The sequence below is a fragment of the Trachemys scripta genome, chromosome 2 (assembly GCF_013100865.1).
Source record: "Trachemys scripta elegans isolate TJP31775 chromosome 2, CAS_Tse_1.0, whole genome shotgun sequence".
Taxonomy (NCBI): domain Eukaryota; kingdom Metazoa; phylum Chordata; order Testudines; family Emydidae; genus Trachemys; species Trachemys scripta.
In genome coordinates this window covers 93,678,131-93,697,472 of record NC_048299.1, presented here as the reverse complement: position 1 = coordinate 93,697,472, position 19,342 = coordinate 93,678,131, and the positions used below count along the sequence as shown (strand labels likewise).

The window sequence follows — 19,342 nt, the reverse complement described above, 5'->3', positions numbered from 1 at the left end:
TCTTCTTCCAGTTTCCAGTTTATCAGCAGGCCAGGAATGGCCTTCATGCCAGCAATTCTGATCCTCATAGTGCTTACGTTGGGCCTGATTCTCATTTACACTAAGGCCTCTTTACACTGCTCTAGTCATTTAAAGAAGACGTAAAGTGGATGCAAATCTAATTTACTCCCACTTTTTTAGGCTCTGTTACATTGCCAGAGTGGTGTAAAATGGCCTCAGCATAAATGAGCATCAGGCCCAATATGAATATTATGTTAGCTTCAGAAATCATGGTAAGGTGATGTAAATTACCCATTGGTAAAGGGATGCAAGAGAAAGTGTGCAAGTGTAACTTGCCTATTAAGGGTCTAGAAGAGGGAAGTGTAGCCAAAAAAATAACTAATTGGAGGTGTAAAAAGGTGTAGATTCATGTAGCTCACCCACTACTTTAATATTATCCAGCACAATGGAATAAGACTCCAATTCAGCAAGCTACTTAAGCATGTGCCTAGATTAAAATCTGTAAGTAGTACCATTGAATTCAAGGGGCTAATCGTGCTACAAGTGAGGCTTGTGCTTAAATACCTATGTTACATACCAAGTCTTTGATTCTTTCCGGTCCCACTTCTCGCTTGGACGTAGTGAATAGTGGTGGCTGCAGGGAGCTGGCTGCAGCTGTCCTATGGCTGGCTGCTTGGTCCCAGCAGATGCTAGGGTTGCAGGAGGGCCGTGGCCACTCCCTACCCATCTCCCTAGCTCAACCCTGATAATCTCCCTTCATTCCACTTACACCTTGGAGTGCTGAGCAGCTGGCATAGGAGTCAGTTTCATCACCGCCACCAGCTTTACAGGAGTAGAGATTCCCCCTACATAGGGGGATTTTTCCAGGGGGAATCCCTGGCAAGTTTAATTTCACTTTGCACTGTATAAATGGTACAAAATGAATTTAGTGGATAGTGAGTCTTGCTCTTAATGTCCCTTGTCACTCCTGTACAGTTTTGTAGACTCCTTACGCCCACCTACCGACATGTAATCTGTATCGCCTTCCTTGTCATCTGCTACATTTAGAGGATTTCAGCCTCCAGGGCTGGCACTGTTTACCGTATTAAATTGACTCTAACATTTAAGAAAAATAATAATCTGGAGTGTTATCACATAACTTTTTTTGGGGGGGGCATTTAATTTCACTCTGAATATCAAGGTCTAATTCAGATGGGTCAGTGAGAGTTCAGCAACAAAAGTGATGTGAAGTGTGTCACTTACAGCCTGGTCTCCCCACATCGTTCATCCTCTGAATGCTACCAGTTTGCATCACCTATTTCTCTGCTCCTGCCATAGATACGTTTGCACTTTGTTCTAAACTAATCTTTCCCCTAACTGAAATGTAAGGCCACCAACCACCTCCTTTTCAAGTCTCTTATCCAAACTCATGTCTACCCCGGACCTACAAGCAATCAGCCACTTTTTAATAGTGAAGGGACAGTTGTAGGAGTTGATATTTATTTGTTATTACAAAACATAAATGTTTTGGGCTTTCAGAACATTAGATGGACTTTCACAAGCACTTGCCTTAACTCCACTTCCGTGCAAGTCAATGGTCCCATTGATTAAACTGGGAGGAGAGCTAGGTCAACACTGTGTGCTTTTCAAAATCTGACCCGTTTATGTGTGTGTAATAAATATGTTTATTTGATTTTGTCCCTCTCTCCCTTTCTATTATTATTTGTATTGCAGGACGCGCTAGGCGCCCCAGTCATGCACCCTCTTGTGCTACACAGACACAGAACAAAAAGACAGTTCCTGCCCCAAGGAGTTTACAGTTGTTGCTCATCTTCTCAGATTGTAAACTTGTAAATCATGGGTGTGATTGCAGCTTGAGCAGACATGCCCGAGCTAGCTTTAATGAGCTAGCTCGGATGCTGGAACAGTGAAGCCCCGCATACATTTCAGTACTGGAACTCTGAGGAATTATTCAGGCATCTTGCCCGCATGCACTGCTGTGGCTTTACTTCTCTTGTAACCGAGCTAGCTAAATGAAAGCTAGCTCAAGTATGTCTACTTGAAGCTGCAAGCGTACCCCATGATTACAGTATAGACATACCCTGTGTCTACCACACTTAATGTACAGTGCCTAGCACAATGGGATCCTGAGTGAGGTCTTTGGGCTCTACTCTGAGATAAATATATTATAAATCATACTGTCTTACTTAAACATTACTCAGGCAAAGTTTCTAGGGAGGGTAAGAACTGACCAAGAATGTTAGGACTGAATGCTGATTTATTAATTTTAGTACACAAGTGAGTTAGTGTTATGTAAATCATATTGATTAATGCAAAAAAAAGTTAGCTATGTTACTGCTGGCTACAAATTTTAAGTTAATAATGAGAGAAACTTTGATATCCGCTTTGATGAAAGGTGAAATATATTTTCTACTGTTTGTGTGGGTGAAATATATTTTCTACTGTTAAAATAGATAACATATTTTGGTAATACAAAAATAACACTGTTTTTTCCAGCATGAAAATAATTCCAGCAGGGGTAGACATAGTGCACCATGCTAATACCATTTTACTTTAATATAAAGTGGAAACTTAATGTTGTTTGTGAGCTGTTACTACTGCATAGCCAAAACTGAATTTCTGCAAGAGCAAAGCAACTGATGTGGTTACAAACATTATTATTGAAGTTTGCAGTAGTTCTCCAGCCAAACTGTAATAATCATTATTTCTAAGATCTAGCTTTAATTATTTTAATGTTTTTATGGTTACTTTTAGTTATCTTTTGTTATGCAACCATAATTTTTTCTAGTATTTTTATCTCCAATATTGTGAGCATTATTAAACAATTGGCATTACTTCACCTAATTGCTGAATGTGTGGTATTTTCTTACACAGAAATTAGGAAATACTGCAAATATATCACAGTGACTGTAGCTGTTGTGGGCAGTAAATGTTTCTTTAAACAGTGCCTGTTGTTTAAATAATGTATTTTGCGATGGTTGGCTTTTCCTGGAATGAGCAGAAGAAATAACATAGTTCACTTTCCTGTTCATCCTTCCCTTGCAGAATCACAGATTGCTGCATCCTCGGGAGGGGAGAGGAGTGAAAGCAAAGAAGGTGGACAATCACCCATTCCAAAGTGAACCTCTCTTTGTCCTGCTGGGAGAGGCTTTCTTCAGCTTGTGTCGTACTCCTAGTTTACAGGGAGTTAATTGACCACGGGCACCAACTTTCTTCTTTCTGGGCAGATGCTCCACCCCCTGCTCTGTCCCTTTCTGCAAAGCCCCAGCCTCACTCATCCTCTTCCCACCTCACCCTGCCTTTCCCTCCCCTGCTCCGCCCTCTCCACCTGCTACTGAACAGCTGATTGGTGGGTGCTATTTTTTTTCTGCAGGTGCTCCTGCTATGGAGCACCCATGGAGTCAGCGCCTATGGACGTGGTGCCTCCTCTTTTAGTAGAGTGCTATGGAGTGGTGAGCCAACAGTGGCTTGTTTTCCTAGCTCCATTTCAACTGTGGGAAGGAAGGCAGGATAAGAGAGAGAGAGAGGGTAGGAGGCTGCAAGTTTCCCCATCCTCCCAGATCTGCTGTCCTGTGCAGCTCCCTAGGAACTGATCAGATGAAGGAGTCTTTCAGATGATCACTTCCTTGGGGCCTCTCCACGTTTAGGTGGACTGGGGAGGCTGATTGCCCATAAATGACTCACCTTCTAATCTTATTGCTTATGAACAATGGATCATTAAATAGTGTTATTGAAAATTGCTAGAAATGAACCCTAGAAATATATATTAGCTACTTATGCCAAACAATCTGTTTCATCTTGTATTTAGCTGTGACACTCTGAGTACAATTCCCAGAGCTCCGTGTAAGCTTGAAAGCTTGTCTCTCTTACCAACAGAGGTTGGTCCAATAAAAGATATTACCTCATCCACCTTGTCTCTCTAATATCTTTGGACCAGCATGACTACAACAACACTGCATAGAAATGGTGTGGCAGTTTTGTTTTATGATGTTTCTTCTTGCCTATTACACTAGTTCCTGTAACACATTTTTTCTAGATAAAATATATCCATGCTCAGAGAAAAGATGCTGTCTTTCCTGTGGGTATATTTTCTGTTCACTGTCACTCCAATTTTTAAGTTTTCACAGCAAATTAGAAGTAAAATCATTCTTTGTTATAAAATAGACCCAAGACAGCAAAATTAACAGCAAAAGCTTTCAGTACAACTCAGCCCGGAAGCCTGCCAAAAAATCAGTGGGGTCACTGAAAGATTGAGATGCTAAAGGAGCACTCAAGGAAAACAAGATCATGCAGAGAAGCTAAATGAATTCTTTGCGTTGGTCTTCACTGCAGGGGATGTGAGGGAGATTTCCACCCTTGAGCCATCTTTTCAAGATTACAATCTGAGGATCTGTCTCAGATTCAGTTGTCAATAGAGGAAGTTTTGGAGCAAATTGATAAATTAAACAGTAATATATCACCAGAACCAGATGATATTCACCCAAAAGTTCTGAAGGAACTCAGATATGAAATTGCAGAACTTCTAACTGTGGTATGTAACCTGTCACTTAAAGCTGCCTTTGTATCAGACCAGTGCGTGGCTTTGTGTGAGCTGTGCAAAGAAAGTGACTGACTGACTACATTTGTAGGGTTGACGGATTGAAGGCCTGGTGATCGTCAATGTGGAAACAAGAATAGGTGAAACAACAATGGGAGTAACCAAGGGGATTAAAGATAATAGGGGCAAAACAGCAGGAAGAGAAGAGGAAATAATGTATTAGGCGTGGAGCTGTAATAGGTGGAAGTTAGGTATGTTACCAGAGTTATGGGCACACTATATTTGAACATAGTATGGTAGGTATTCAGTAAGGGCCAGATACCTTTACTCATGTTGAATAATACTTTATTCCTCAAGTAGCCTATGATGGGGTGTACAGGGCCCGCCAGTCCTCCCACACCTTGCCTAACGAAAGGGGCAGCGAAGGTGGATTCTCCAGGTCTGCCTGTGGAGGCTGCACGGAAGCAGCCAATCAGAGCCCTGCAGGCTCAGATCAAAGTAGCTGCAGGGCCTTAGCAGGTCAATTCTTGGCTGGAATCAGTGGAGCGAGGAAGGTTGCTTCTCTCTGTCCACAGGAGCTCAAGAGGCTGCATTTGCTTAAGCTGAGAGAGAGGACCCTAAGACAAGGGGTGAAGATAAAGAGACCAGATGGGAAGAGACCCAGGAAAGCAGAGGCAACTAATTGAAGAGAGCAGTAAGTGGCTGCTGTTCATAGGGTCCCTGGTTGGAACCTGGAATAGTGGGCAGATCCAGGTTCCCCCACTGGCTACTGGCAAAGTGCGTAAGCCCTGAGAGCGGGTAAGACTCATTTAGAAGCCCAAGTGAAGGGCTGAATTTAAAGGGCCCAGAATTGAGGCTGAAGACCCTGGTGAGGGCAGACAGTTTGTTGATCTTTGCTACCCCAGAAGGGGATCATTTTGGTCTGTGACTGGGCCAGAGGGCTGAGTCACTGAACATTCAACAAGTGAGATTGACAACCTACAGGGGGCTCCAGGAGCAGGAAAAAGCCTCCAATACTGCATGTAGCACTTCTCAAAGGGTGAGGAACCTACTTAGTACGAGTAAGGGTTTCAGAATCTGGACACAAGCAAGTGTGTCACCACACTCGCCTACCTAGTTTCTCTGGTTTTAATATGCTTTTTGTTTTTCATGCCTATTGATTTTGGTTTCCTAAAAGGGCAACGGCAACAAATATTTCTTAGACTGGAAGGCTAGCTGTTAAACCAAATTTGTGAAACTCTTTCTCTGCCAGGGGAATATTGATAGATTGAACTGTGAGTTAATAATGTTCAGTTTTACCTGTGCACATGATGAATAAATGAGATCACCATGGTGTCTTTTTAACTTTATAAAGACGGAAGTTTGATCTGCTTTCATAAAGGAATCATTTAATCTTTTGAAACTTATCAGCCACCCCTGTTGTTTCACTTAAAATTTCAACCAGGTGCCAAGATCTTCTGCTGTTGAAGGTAGCAACCGAAGGTCCTTTTTCAATTTGTCAGTGAAACTACCCTTCTCTCTATTGCACATCCCTCACCCACACCGCTTCCCGCCGCCCCCATTGGCCCGGGACGGCGAACTGCGGCAAGTGGGGGCCACGATCGGCCGAACCTGCCGTGTCAGCAGGTAAATAAACTGGCCTGGCCCGCTAGGGTGCTTACCCTGGTGAGCCACATGCCGAACGTTGCCGACCCCTGCTCTGTTGTATAAAAACATGCAATATCCAAGCTCAGGGAGGCAGGTTAGGAAATCCATTTGCAGCTGATGGCTTGGGTTTGGTATGCCTCTACCAGGTAAAAAAAGATGCTTTTAAAGTTCTGTGTAATGAAATCATACATGGAGACAGATTATGAAATATTTTTGACTGATCAGACAGGCTCTAGTTGTAGTTGTTTGCATTTGTGGCAAACTCTAGAATACCTGGTCAGGGATCGGAGCTCCATTTTGTTAAGCACTGTACACACATACAACAAAAAGACAAGTGGCTGTTCCAATGGGCTTACGATCTTATGAGACCAAATCAAATATAAAAGATGTTGGCCTCCCTGTCAATAATCCTAGGAAGAAGAAGGGGTCTACAGCAAGAAAACGCATACCAAAGAGGAGTTTGTGAATAAACTGAACTTGATTGTGAAGTGTTACAAGTGCAAAATAGTCAAAAGTAGCTTTTGGAGTCATTCTACTGATTGCAGGCAATGGGAAGATGACTAGTATATAGATATCTTTGCCGATATGGTGCAGGAGAAGGAGAAGTTACCTCATTTCAGGTCTGGCTTTTTGCTTTTCTGATGTTGCATTTATATACAGTAGAACCTCCGAGTTACGAGCACCTCGGGAATGGAGGTTGTTCTTAACTCTGAACAAAATGTTATGGTTGTTCTTTCAAAAGTTTACAACTGAACATTGACTTAATACAGCTTTCTTACTATGCAGAAGAAAAATGCTGCTTTTAATCATCTTAATTTAAATGATACAAGCACAGAAAGTTTCCTTACCATGTCAGATCTTTTTTATAACTTTCCCTTTATTTTTTTTAGAAGTTTACGTTTAACACAGTTCTGTACTTTATTTTTATTTTTTTTGTCTCAGCTGCTGCCTGATTGCATACTTCCAGTTCCAATGAGGTGTGTGGTTGACCAGTCAGTTCATAACTCTGGTATTTGTAACTCTGAGATAGATAGAGCGATTAACACATAAGACTACTATCCCTAAAATTAAGTTGTTTTCCCTGTAAAGCCTCGAAGTGTTGGTGGTTTGAGGGGGACAGAGGGAAGTGAGGATGGATGTGCAGGAACAAAATAGGCAAGGGAGAAAAGAATGAAATCTTATTTCTGTAGAACAAGGAACCAAGAGGCAGATGAAAGAACATAAGAAGATACATAAGGAAATAACTATAATTTTTAAGCTATAAGGTTCAATAACTATAATATAAATTGTATGCTGTCAGGATCTGTGAAAGATAAAATTCCAGTTAAATAATTCAAAGCCGTCTTCGCGTATTTAAACCAGAATGGGGTGGGGGTAGAATATACTACTTTTTAATGAAAAACGTCAAATATTTGATAATGCAGCACATCTGGTAGTTAGGTTGACACAGGATTGATGTAATAGTGACTCAAGTCACATTTGAAGAACCCTTGTCTTCACATTCACCTGCTCTTATTAGCTAGCAAAGTTTAAAGGGAAGAATCACAATAATAGAATTCACATCTATTAAATATGTTTTTATTGAATAGTTTTAATAAGTGAACAAAGAACATCATATTACATTGTATACTGCATTACAATTCAGACAACAAAGTGCATGGGGAATTTTTTTCAACTGCAGTGAATTTCTTGAAGCAATATTGTAGTACAGTTCCAGGTGTGCTAAATATAGGTTTTCCCTTAATGGATGGATGAGATCCCACTATGCAGAAAAAAGCAGAGCAGTATTTTTCTTCCATATTGAACAAAAGTTTTGATTTGTGATTCTGAGAACCCTTGATGTTGAAGGCAAAATAATACAGTTATACACCAGGTTCTAAAAGGCCACCAGTCCTCCGTAAGACTCTAAATCAGGAAAGCATCATTTTAACACATGCTTAAATTCATCCCTATTCAGCAAACCATTTAAGTATGTGCTTAACTTAAAGCACATGTCTGACTGCTTTGAATAATGATGCACTGCCGAATTAGGGCCTGAGGACATAAGGACCTGATGTCCGCCACTATTCTTGTCCCATATGAAGTCCATGATTAGTTTATTGACTACTTATTGTAGGAAGATTTTGAGAAGTACAGTAGACTGTCAAACACAAAGCTGTGTTCATCATGGCAATTTCTAGTCTACATAAAATGGAGTGCAGGAGGTTCTGTCATTTTACAGCCATTGAGTCACTTGTTTCAACAAGATATTGATGTCTCTTCCAACAAATATCACGGAAAGACAAGTGGCTGAAGGCCTCCAGTAGCAGAGGAGACAGATCTAGAATGGAAAGAGTTTATATAGTGAGTGGATCTTGAAAAAAGAGGAAACAATGTGGTGGCAAAGTTGGCAGGAGCCCTGGGTTCTTTTAAATTGCTGGCCCGAGGGAAGCTGCCCCCTGCCGGTACGGTCGGCTGTGTACCGGCTCTTACCGGTATGTTGGACCAGACCGGATCGGCTTACTTTCACCTCTGCCCCTCCCCTCCCAGAGCCCAGACTCCTGTCCTCCTCCCCCTTCCCCACCCAGAGCCCAGGGATCCAGAGGGAGAAACAGCCTGATATTCAGTCCCAGGCTTGCACAGAATTGCTTGCGCGCTGCCTTCTCCTTCCCTCAGGGCATGCGGGGAACTGCAGCTGCCAGGAACCCTCTAACTCAGTGGTTCCCAAACTTGTTCTGCTGCTTGTGCAGGGAAAGCCCCTGACGGGCCGGGCTGGTTTGTTTGCCTGCCGCATCCGCAGGTTTGGCCGATCGCAGCTCCCAGTGGCCGCGGTTCGCTGCTCTAGACCAATGGAGGCTGTGGGAAGGGAGGCCAGCATACCCCTTGGCCCGCGCCGCTTCCTGCAGCCCCCATTGGCCTGGATCAGTGAACCGCACCACTGGGAGCCATGATTGGCCGAACCTGCGGATGCGGCAGGTAAACAAACCGTCTCGGCCCGCCAGGGGCTTTCCCTGCACAAGCGGCGGAACAAGTTTGGGAACCACTGCTCTAATTCCCTCTCCCTCCCAGGGTCTTCTATGTGCAAGCTGGGCTCCTCCAAGTCCAGTGGCCCCTAGTGGCGGCTAGCAGCACTGCAGCCCATTTCTGTGGTGGAAAGGAAATTCTGCATGCACAATGTTCATTTCTGCTAATTTCCGCATTGCGCAGTGGTGCAGAATTCCCCCAGGAGCATAACTTGAATGGAGTAGCATGACTAGACAGTTTTAGGTATTTGTTAACTGCGGCTAACTTAAAATGTATACTCTCCACCCACAGAGTAGCTTACTCCATCCATTAACAGAAACCAACAATCTTTTTAATTGGGTTATTTGTTGTTAGCTCTTTTGACTAAGCTGTACCTTAATTAACAATTTTCTTTTTTTAATCTCCATCCCATTTTCTGTTCTCCTATTTCTGTGCTCCATTGCTCTTGCTTTTATTATTTATTTTTACTCTGTGTTTCCTGCTTTTTCTTTAAACCTTCACGCACTCATTGTGTGCCTGGGGTGCAATCCCATACTCTGAAACTAACTGAGAATATGAATGCTGAATGTGATCTGAAAGGAGTAATTACTTATTTTGGCATCCATGCAGGATGTATTTGTTAAGTAAAGACTGGGGGTGGATGGGAAATCTATACAAGAAGTGAACAAATGATTCTAATATACCCCATTAAAATATTTCAAAATATACTATCGGGAAAAATTATGCATTGGCTGAGGGATTGGATTTACTCTAATAGGTCCTTTTAATCTCTAGTTGGACTTGGTAGTCACTTTCTTTTACGTGTTTAAGTTTCCAGGCAACTTTCAGATGGAGATCTTTCAATTTGAAAGGCTGGCTATCTTGGATTATTTTTCAACAAGGTGCCACTTGAGTTGGGTTTGTTCAGGAATTCATGCACTGTGGTATTCCAGTCTCCTTCTAAGAAAATTGGAATATCTGATTTTTGTTTTGAAATTTCAGTGAAAGAAAGTTGCCATTTAGGGTTACAGATGGATTCCAGACTAAGATGCTTGTTGGGAAATATATTCTGTAGTGATAAGGAGAACCAAACATTTTACTCTGGTCCTGGGGATACCATGGTTAATATATTTCATGCTGCTAAATGTTAGTGAGGCACCAAAAATGACCAGATTTACCAAGTGCAAGCCATGTATAATCCAGTGTCAGAAAACAAAATCAAATCAATTGATCAGCCAAAAATGTTTAAAAACAAATCATAACTATGTCTGAAATCAGAGTATTCATCTTACATTTTCTTTATTTTGGGTTAGACTGTAAGTTTACATTGTGCCCAGAGTGAAAAATGGCATCCATGACAATTTAGAATCTGTCTTTACAAACTGTATGAATTCTGGTTGATATTATGATTGGAGGTGCCCACCAGAAATTTTTCACATAGTACACACAACTGACCTCCCTCGTCTCCACACTTCAGAGCTCCCCACTGCCCCTCTCCTGACTAGCTCTTCCATGCAGGCACTCACTGCAGCTCTCCATGCTTGTAGCAGGTCTGTAGGCCATCACTGAGTAAGTCCTGCGGGCAGAGCAGGGGGGATATGGGCTGTTGGAAGTGCGGAGAAGCCAGGCAGGCCTCTGGGAGGGAGCTCTGGTGGATGAGTTGGCCCCACGGCAACTGCAAGGAGGAGCAGCAGTGGTTGCTCAACTGCCCATTCAAGTTTAGCCCCAAACTCCTTCACGTGGCAGTGGGGACAAAACTGAATGAGTGGTATTACGACGTGGTGCAAGGGGCAGCAGCGTTAAGATCATAAGAATGACCACACTGGGTCAGACCAATGGTCCATTTAGCCCAGTATCCTGTCTTCAGACAGTGGCCAGTGCCAGATGTTTCAGAGGGAGTGAACAGAACAGGGCAATTATCAAGTGATCCGTCCCGTTATCCAGCCCCAGCATCTGGCAATCAGAGGCTTAGGTACTTCCAGAGCATGGGGTTGCATACCTGCCCATCTTGGCTAATAGCCGTTGGTGGACCTATTCTCCATGAAAAGGATAAGTGGGCCAAACATGAATGGGCAGTCGGGTGGCCTGCCCAGCCCTCACCCCAATTCCAACAGGCTGAAATCTGGGCACCCTTGCCAGCGGTAAACACTGTGCAAATAGATGAGGGACCACTGATTATGAAGTGTTACTATGAAAACTGCTGTATCCCAAATGCCTCTCTGGTATGTATCTTTGTTAGACTGCAAACTCCATTTTGAATGGGGGAGGGGACTAGTTTCCTTCTCTAGTTGTCCTTTCAACTTCGTGTTGGAAGAAAGTTCCAACAATGGTAGGGGACACAGGCCTAACAATAGAGGGTCATTGAATTTAAGGGCTTGACTATGGAAATATAACTGCTATAGACAATAGACTAGCTCCCAGCCAGGATGACTGGCTTAGCAGAGGAGAAGTCATCTTGAAAACAAAGTCACCTAGCCAGGGTTTATGCTCACCTGGGGTGGCCAAGGAGGACATCATCTGACAAGGGACTAAAAGTTATATAAGGAGCTGATCTATGTGGGGTCTTTGGCCATTTGATCTCCAGCTGAAGAGAGAGAAGCAACCCAGCATGTAGGTGAAACGCTGACAAACCCCGGTTATCGGCAGGTGGAATCGAACCTGGGGCCTCTGGAGCTTAGTGCATGAGCCTCTACCGCATGAGCTAAAAGCCAATTGGCTGTTAGCTAAGGCTGCAGAGCAGACTCATTAATATCTCTCTCTCTAAGTGGTCTCGGTGCCACTAGATGGGACAGAACACCACACCCAGAAGGCGTGTGGGTTACATAGGGGCCTTCATGAGGCTGGGGCTCTGCCTGCTTTCCTGAGCCCGTATTCCCCCTCCTGCCCCCTATCAGGAGTCCTGAGGATAGGGTAAGCTAGTAAGGGGCATTGCCATTAGGATGTTTGTTTTCTAAATTATTTGTGCTCTCTTGTGCTTTATATGATTGTGTTAGACTCTGGGCAAAGTGTGTGATAAATGGTTTACAGTTACCACAAGCCTCCAGAGGGAGTTAAACTATAAACCAGAAGACTCATGCATTGGGGAGAGGGCTTGTTTAAGCATGGGGGAGTCTGAAATATCAGCACTGAGCCAAGGGGCTAAGCAACTGGACAGCAGGTCCCAGCTCTCGGGATGGGAATATAGACAAAGGATCTGTACCCCACGAGTGTGCTTAGGGACCCCAAAGACCAGGGCAGTGTCTGGACTCAGCAGACTTAAAACACCCAGGGATCTAGAAGCTTGGATTTCCCTCACGGCAGTGTGGTGGGTGGATCTGTGACAGCATCTAGGCGCACTGCCCTACAAGCACACTAGAAAAGAAATTGTGATGCTTGCTTCAGCAGGGAAGTACTCTGCTACTGGTCTATATGGTAGCAGATTATTTTCCTCTCCATGCTGTCTCAGCTCTGCTGGTCAACATATTCAAGTGTGGAATCAAAGCCTGCCCATTCACTATGTCTGCCTGACCCCTCCCCATGCACCAGGGCGATGGAAGTTGTGGGCTTGAAATAGTTGCTCTTCCCCCACCTGTGCTGAGTCCATCCTCAGAAATAGCTCATTAGGGTTGCCAACTCTGACTGAAGCTATTCTAGGAGATTTTTTTTCACAACATGACATAATGTCATTTTCTTAAAATATCCTATTAAAATCTCCTGGATTGCTTTCAGTAGTCACTGGGGTTGATGCCAATTCCTGGAGACTCCAGGCCAAACCTGGAGGATTGGGAGCCCTATAGCTCGTGCAGGGAGTAAGAGGGTGCTGAACTTCCCCTGAGTGGGTGCATAGACAATCTTGCCTTTCACAAATATGTTTTCATAAGTGCTGTCAAGGTTGAGAGTTTATTTTTTTCATTAAGGATGAAGTTAGTTTGCTTTTAAAGTTTGCTTGATGGAAATCCTGAATGGCAATTAAAATCACAGATAGTGGGAGCATTCCATCATACTTGTAGCTGTTTGTCTTCATTGTGTCAGAAATCAATGATGCTGCTATGGAAAACAACATGAAATGAAGAAATAAAAAGTCAGTCAAAACCTAAAGTCAGTGCATGTTGCACTGAATTATCAAACAATCTAATTTTAAAACTTCACAAATACCATCAGCACTGAAACATCTCCATTTCATCTGCAAAATCAGGTAATAGATGCAGAATAAACCCAGCAACACACACTTTCAGTAGTTTTAACTTTAATTTGTGATTTTATATACTTGTTCTCTCCAAGTTCAAGACACCTGTAGACAAGTTGTGGTGAAGTGGATATAAAGTCTTGGGGTATCGGCAGGATGAATTTAAGAAATCAGTGGAAGGAGAGTGGTATTTGAAGTGCTGCTTAATAGAGAAAAACACTATGAATGCAGGACTAAATTCAATCCTGGCATTTAACAGGTACAATGTCCCTTCAGAGCTAACCAGGTTCTAGTAACTAGCGATTCCCATCCTGTGGCCTATGGATCGCTAGTGACCCAGGTCAGACTTGCTGCTGTTCTGCAGACACCTGACTGGTCAGATGATGCTAGCTTTCCTCCTTGTTTCCTGTTCCTAAATCACAGTAAAGGCATCTAACAATATCTATCACACAAATAGACTTTGCTCTGCTTTGCTCTGGGTCAAGCATTTTCAGGCTGCTGCTTTGCCCAAGAGCAGGGGTGGCCAACCTGTGGCTCTGGAGCTCCTTGTATAGGCACCGACTCCGGGGCTGGAGCTACAAGCGCCAACTTTCCAATGTGCCGGGGGATGCTCACTGCTCAACCCCTGCCCCCGCCACAGACCCTGCCCCCACTCCACGCTTTCCCGCTCCCTCCCCTGAGCCTGCCATGCCCTCGCTCCTCCCACCTCTCCCCCAGAGCCTCCTGCATGCCACGAAACAGCTGATCGGGAGGTGCGGGGAGGGAGGGGGAGGTGCTGATCAGCTGCCGGTGGGTGGAAGGCACTGGGAGTGGGGGTGGGGGAAGCAGACGGGGGGCTGCTGACGTATTACTGTGGCTCTTTGGCAATGTACATTGGTAAATTCTGGCTCCTTCTCAGACTCAGGTTGGCAACCCTTGCCCTAGAGCCTTGTGGTGGCTTCAGGGGGATCATGGCTGTGTGGCCATGTGTCCTGCTTGCCACCTGCCAGTGGAGAAAGCCTCAGAGAAATTTGTTGTCCTTGTTTATCTTCTCCTTTTCAGAGTGGGTGGGTGGGAGGATGGGTGATGTCTGTCCTAAAAGGGGGATTAATATTAAGAAAAATGACACGAGCCAATAATGTTCTGTTTGACTATCTCTTCCTTTTTTCCCAAGACTGACGTTTGTTAGCTGAAAACTCAGTGAAAACCCTGAAACCAGAAAAAGAAAAGCACTTTTCCCCTGAATGAATGTTCATTTGATTTTTGATTTTCAGATATCCTAATTTTAACTGTTTCATTTTCTTTGACTTTTTGCACATAAAAGGGAGATTTTGATCGTATCTTGTAAATTGCCTTTATACAACACAAAGCAGCACTCCAGAATCAGGGCTGCTGCTAAATGTTATTGCTGCAGGTAGCAGCTCCCCCTAGCTGGTTGCTAAGCTTTTGAAGCCCAGTATAACCCCTCCTCACAGAAACCTTTCTTTCTCAGATACCATGAAATATCCCTTTGGGCTTGTCTACATGAACATTTTGTTCACAGTGGCGGCAAGCTGGGGTGTGAATCTACTCCACACTAGCCTGTTGTGCCCAGCTGTCCATTTAGACCCTGCTGTTGTGCATTAACAGTTCCTTAGTGCACTTTGATTTAGTTCCTTTTCAAAGTGGAGTAGATAAAAGAGCACTATAGAACTGTTAGCGTATGCCAGCAGGGTCCACATGAACAATTACTGCGTGGTAGGCTAGTACAGTGCAGGGTAGATTTCCAAGCTCTCTACAAACTAAATGTGCAAGTAGCCAGACCTTCCTCAAATACAAATTCAGAACAGAGAACTCTGATTAGAAAGGGATGGAGGGAGGGGAAAGGAAAAAATGGTAAGACTTGAAGATAGGCGGCTTCCTTCACAGAAGGGCAATTTACAAGATGCCACCAGAATCCCCCTTTCTCTGAGACGTCTGTTTGGCTGCAATCAGCTGTTCCTGGTAATGTCCTACGATAACTGCAAGCAGACTGAAGATTGGACAGAACTGCTAGGCCAGTAGCATTGAAAAGTATCCAAGCCTGGCATTCTGTGTAGCCCACCAAGCTAGTTTGTTGCTCCTTGTGTCAACCTATTGGCTTATAAACAACAACACTGTACTGTTGTTTATTCAGATGTGCACTGCCTTGGGTTTGTGGCCCAAGACCTAAAAGCCCGGAGGAACAATTGTACTGCCTTCAGCTCAAGAAATTTGATGTGGACAATCAATTCCCAATAGATCAAGTTCCTTGGGATCATACAGACATACCTCTGCTAGCTCTCATTGAGCCAGCGTGCTAAAAAAAGTAGTGTAGCTGCGGCATGAGCTAGCCATGCCGAGTACAAACCAGCGTAAACCCTGTGGATATGTACTGTACAGGGCTAGCCCATACCACTTGCTGCTGCCCATGCGACCAGGGCTGCACTACTATATTTAGCATGCTAGCTCAATGAGAGCTAGCGTCAGCCTGTCTAACCAAGCAGGGAATCATACCCCTAATTTCAACTAGGCATATTATACTTGTGATCTGCATTGAATTCCAGTTAGTTTCTGGTCACAATTCACAATGTTGTTTCGATCCTATTAAAGCACCGATTGGTTTGGAACTTAGGGTCTGACCAGGCAATGTGCTTGACCAGTCCCATTTACTTCAGTGGAACAATCTGTGCCTAAAGTTAGATATGTACTTGAGTATTTTGCTAAACAGGCTTAACAGGGGTAAGATGTGATGTTTGTTGACTTTGAAAGGGTAATTGGAAAAGGAGGATTTCATGACTCATATAAAATAGAAATGAAGGGGTCGGGGTAGCGAAGCAGAAGACAGTGTTTTTTTTGGTGAAAATTTTAATGAAAAACTTTTCAATTTTTTGACCAGGTCCGTTCATAAACATTTTTTACTATTTATGCACAATGAGTGATATATAGGCACATCTTAAAATATAAATAAATATGAGGAAAAAGTTGAATAAGAATATATTTGATTTTATATGCGCTATCAGTTTTCATCCTCAGAGTCCCTTCCGCTTCACAAATTTTAGTAGATGGCAGAATTTTGCCTTTGACAGGGCCTTAAAGCATCTCCTAGAGCTGAAATTGTGTGTGTGTGTGTGTGTGTGTGTGTGTGTGTGTGTGAGAGAGAGAGAGAGAGAGAGAGAGAGAGTGTGAGTGGTTTTGGTTGATATTTGTCAGCTTTTGGCCAATATCTTGGTTGTTCAGCTGAAAACTCAAAAATGTCCATGGAAAACATCAACAAAAATATTTTTCCATTTTTGTCAAATTTCCCTTGGGGAAACCAATTCTAGTTTGTAATGATGTAAGTGGCGTTTTTTCTGCCCTCCCGGAACACCATATAGCAGTTCATTGATTCAGTATTGACTCTGAGGGAAAAATGCGATTTACTAAATCAGTAACAAAACTGTGCAGCATCCTGGCTTTTCTTTCATGGTCTCCCATTTAACTCCGTGAACAATCCTGGCCCTGCTTGGCTTGTGAGATCTAAAGAGTTCACAACTCCCGGTGCAATAACTGCAGGAGGAAATCAGTAGTTTTGCAAGAGAACCCAGAATTACCTCACCACAAGTACATTGTTGTCTTTTGCTCTAGGTACCAACATGGCATATAGAAGTGCACCTTCAACTACAGTACTTATGACATATGCTTGACAGATGTGATTTTTTTTTAAATTGCCCATTTGAATGATGTTCATACAAAACATCTGCAACTGATAAGACTTTTTCTTTTTGCACTTGTAGAATTTTAGAATAGCAACCATCATTTTGTTTAGAACACTTGTTAAAAACAAAACTTGTTGAGGCTGAAATGGCATATGCAAAGTTGTAAATGCAATTGCAGACACAGTCATAACTATCGACTCAATCCTGTGTAGTGCTGAGTGCTCCTCAGTGATGCTGCTCTCATTTCCCTCTGACTTATAACAGCGTGAGTGCACACTTGTAACTGCTGGTTAGGAAAGAATCTTATATCTTGTTAATTTGGTTGATATCACAGCGTAACCTGAGCACAGATGGTATGCTTAATCATGGTTATTTCAAGCCCTGTGTAGCACTGAAAATATAGGGATAAATGTTGTACAATTAAATATCAGTGACAAGACTAGACATTTTTACTTGTAGATGAATTAGCTTAAAATATACTTACTTTAAATGGTCAAAAGTAGACATTACAGTTACATTAATGTCTCGCTGCAGAGCAGAAAATTACATGGATTTACAGTATGGGGTAGATCTTGCATGGAGAGCTGGAGCAAAAGAAATCCATGGATTCTGTGACTGTATTCTCATAACTTCTGTAGAACTAAGCAAAAATGTGCAGAAAACATAAATGCACAATTCCATTGCTCCTGATCACTAGTATTATTACTTTAATGATAAGGCAAAGAACTTGTTAGTCATATATTGTAGCAAGCAATCCAAGCAATTTTGTGTATTTCTATCATATAGTTTTACATATAAATGTCACATTTTCAAGTCACTAATTAGGGGTTGTTTTACATGTAGATTATTTCAGTAGGTTAATTATGGTAACTAGATTACCAAATCAATAAATGAATGGGGGAGATAGGTGTGAATAGCTATGCTGAGAAAACGATGGCAAGAGAAAGTTGTGGGGCTCTATGAGGAGATGGGATAAACTCTCACAACTGGGAGAGTTAATTATGTTTGTTAATTTCAACATCCCTAAAAGGCCCTTCTTGTAAGAGAATTGAATACATAGTATTGCAATTACAAGACATGATTGCAGTTAAGTTTGTATTCCTGGGCTGGTTGTGGTTAGAAAAACCTGTTCTCTTTACCTTATGTGCCTTTACCTTATCTTTTGTTCAGAGCATCACAGCTGAACATGCTGTATATGTACAGAATCTTCTTTTCGCACATTCATGTGCAGTATTATTGAACACCCAATTTTATGATCTATAGGTTACTTGCTGTTCTCCTTTAAGGTGCATGACTTTTTGTCTTGGTTCTAGCTGGATTAATTTCCTTGTGGTATAATTTGCCCTATGGTTCTGTTGCCCTGCCACGGTCACAGAATGTTATGTTAGTGGTGTCCCCCAGGGATCTGTACTGGGCCCAGTCCTATTTAACAGATTCATAAACAATCTGGAAAAAGGGGTAAACAGTGAGATGGCAAAATTTGCAGATGTTACAAAACTACTCAAGATAGTTAAGTCCCAGGCAGACTGCAAAGAGCTACAAAAGGATCTCACAAAACTGGGTGACTGGGCAACAAAATGGCAGATGAAATTTAATGTTGACAAATGCAAAGTAATGCACCTTGGAAAACATAATCCTAACTATACATATACAATGATGGGCTCTGATTTAGCTGTTACCACTCAAGGAAGAGATCTTGGAGTCATTGTGGATAGTTCTTTGAAATCATCCACTCAGTGTGCAGCGGGAGTCAAAAAAGTGAACAGAATCATCAAGAAAGGGATAGATAATTAGACAGAAAATATCATATTGCCTCTATATAAATCCATGGTACGCCCATACCTTGAATGCTGCGTGCAGATTTGGTCGCCCCATCTCAAAAAAGGTATATTAGAATTGGAAAAGGTTCAGAAAAGGGCAACAAAAATGATCAGGGGTATAGAATGGCTTCCGTATGAGGAGAGATTAATAAGACTGCGACTTTTCAGCTTGGAAAAGAGGCGACTAAGGGGGTATATGATCGAGGTCTATAAAATCATGAGCAGTATAGAGAAAGTAAATAAGGACGTGTTATTTACTCCTTTTCATAATACAAGAACAAGGGGCCACCAAATGAAATTAATAGGTGGTAGGTTTAAAACAAACACAAGGAAGTATTTTTTCATGCAATGTACTGTCAAGCAGCTCCCAGAAACAGCGGCATGTCCCCCCTCCAGCTCTTATGCAGAGGCGTGGCCAGGCAGCTCTGCGTGCTGCCCTGTGCGCAGGCAACCGTCCCCGCAGCTCCCATTGGCTGTGGTTCCTGGCTAATGGGAGCTCCGGGGGCGGCGCTTGGGG

At 42.9% G+C, this 19,342-nt stretch overlaps 1 protein-coding gene across 5 annotated transcripts in view; it reads left to right on the top strand.

Annotated features, from left to right (window-relative positions):
* The window catches only part of TPK1 (thiamin pyrophosphokinase 1), a 495,971-nt gene that overhangs the window by 154,175 nt on the left and 322,454 nt on the right, over positions 1 to 19,342 (top strand). For 2 of the 5 annotated variants that reach the window (XM_034761276.1, XM_034761275.1), the window contains exon 4: positions 3,046 to 3,096. The exons of the other annotated variants lie outside the window; for them this stretch is intronic. In XM_034761276.1, coding sequence (XP_034617167.1) covers positions 3,046 to 3,096 — 51 coding nt within the window. The remainder of the gene's footprint in view (positions 1 to 3,045; positions 3,097 to 19,342) is intronic. 5 annotated transcript variants of the gene reach the window in all.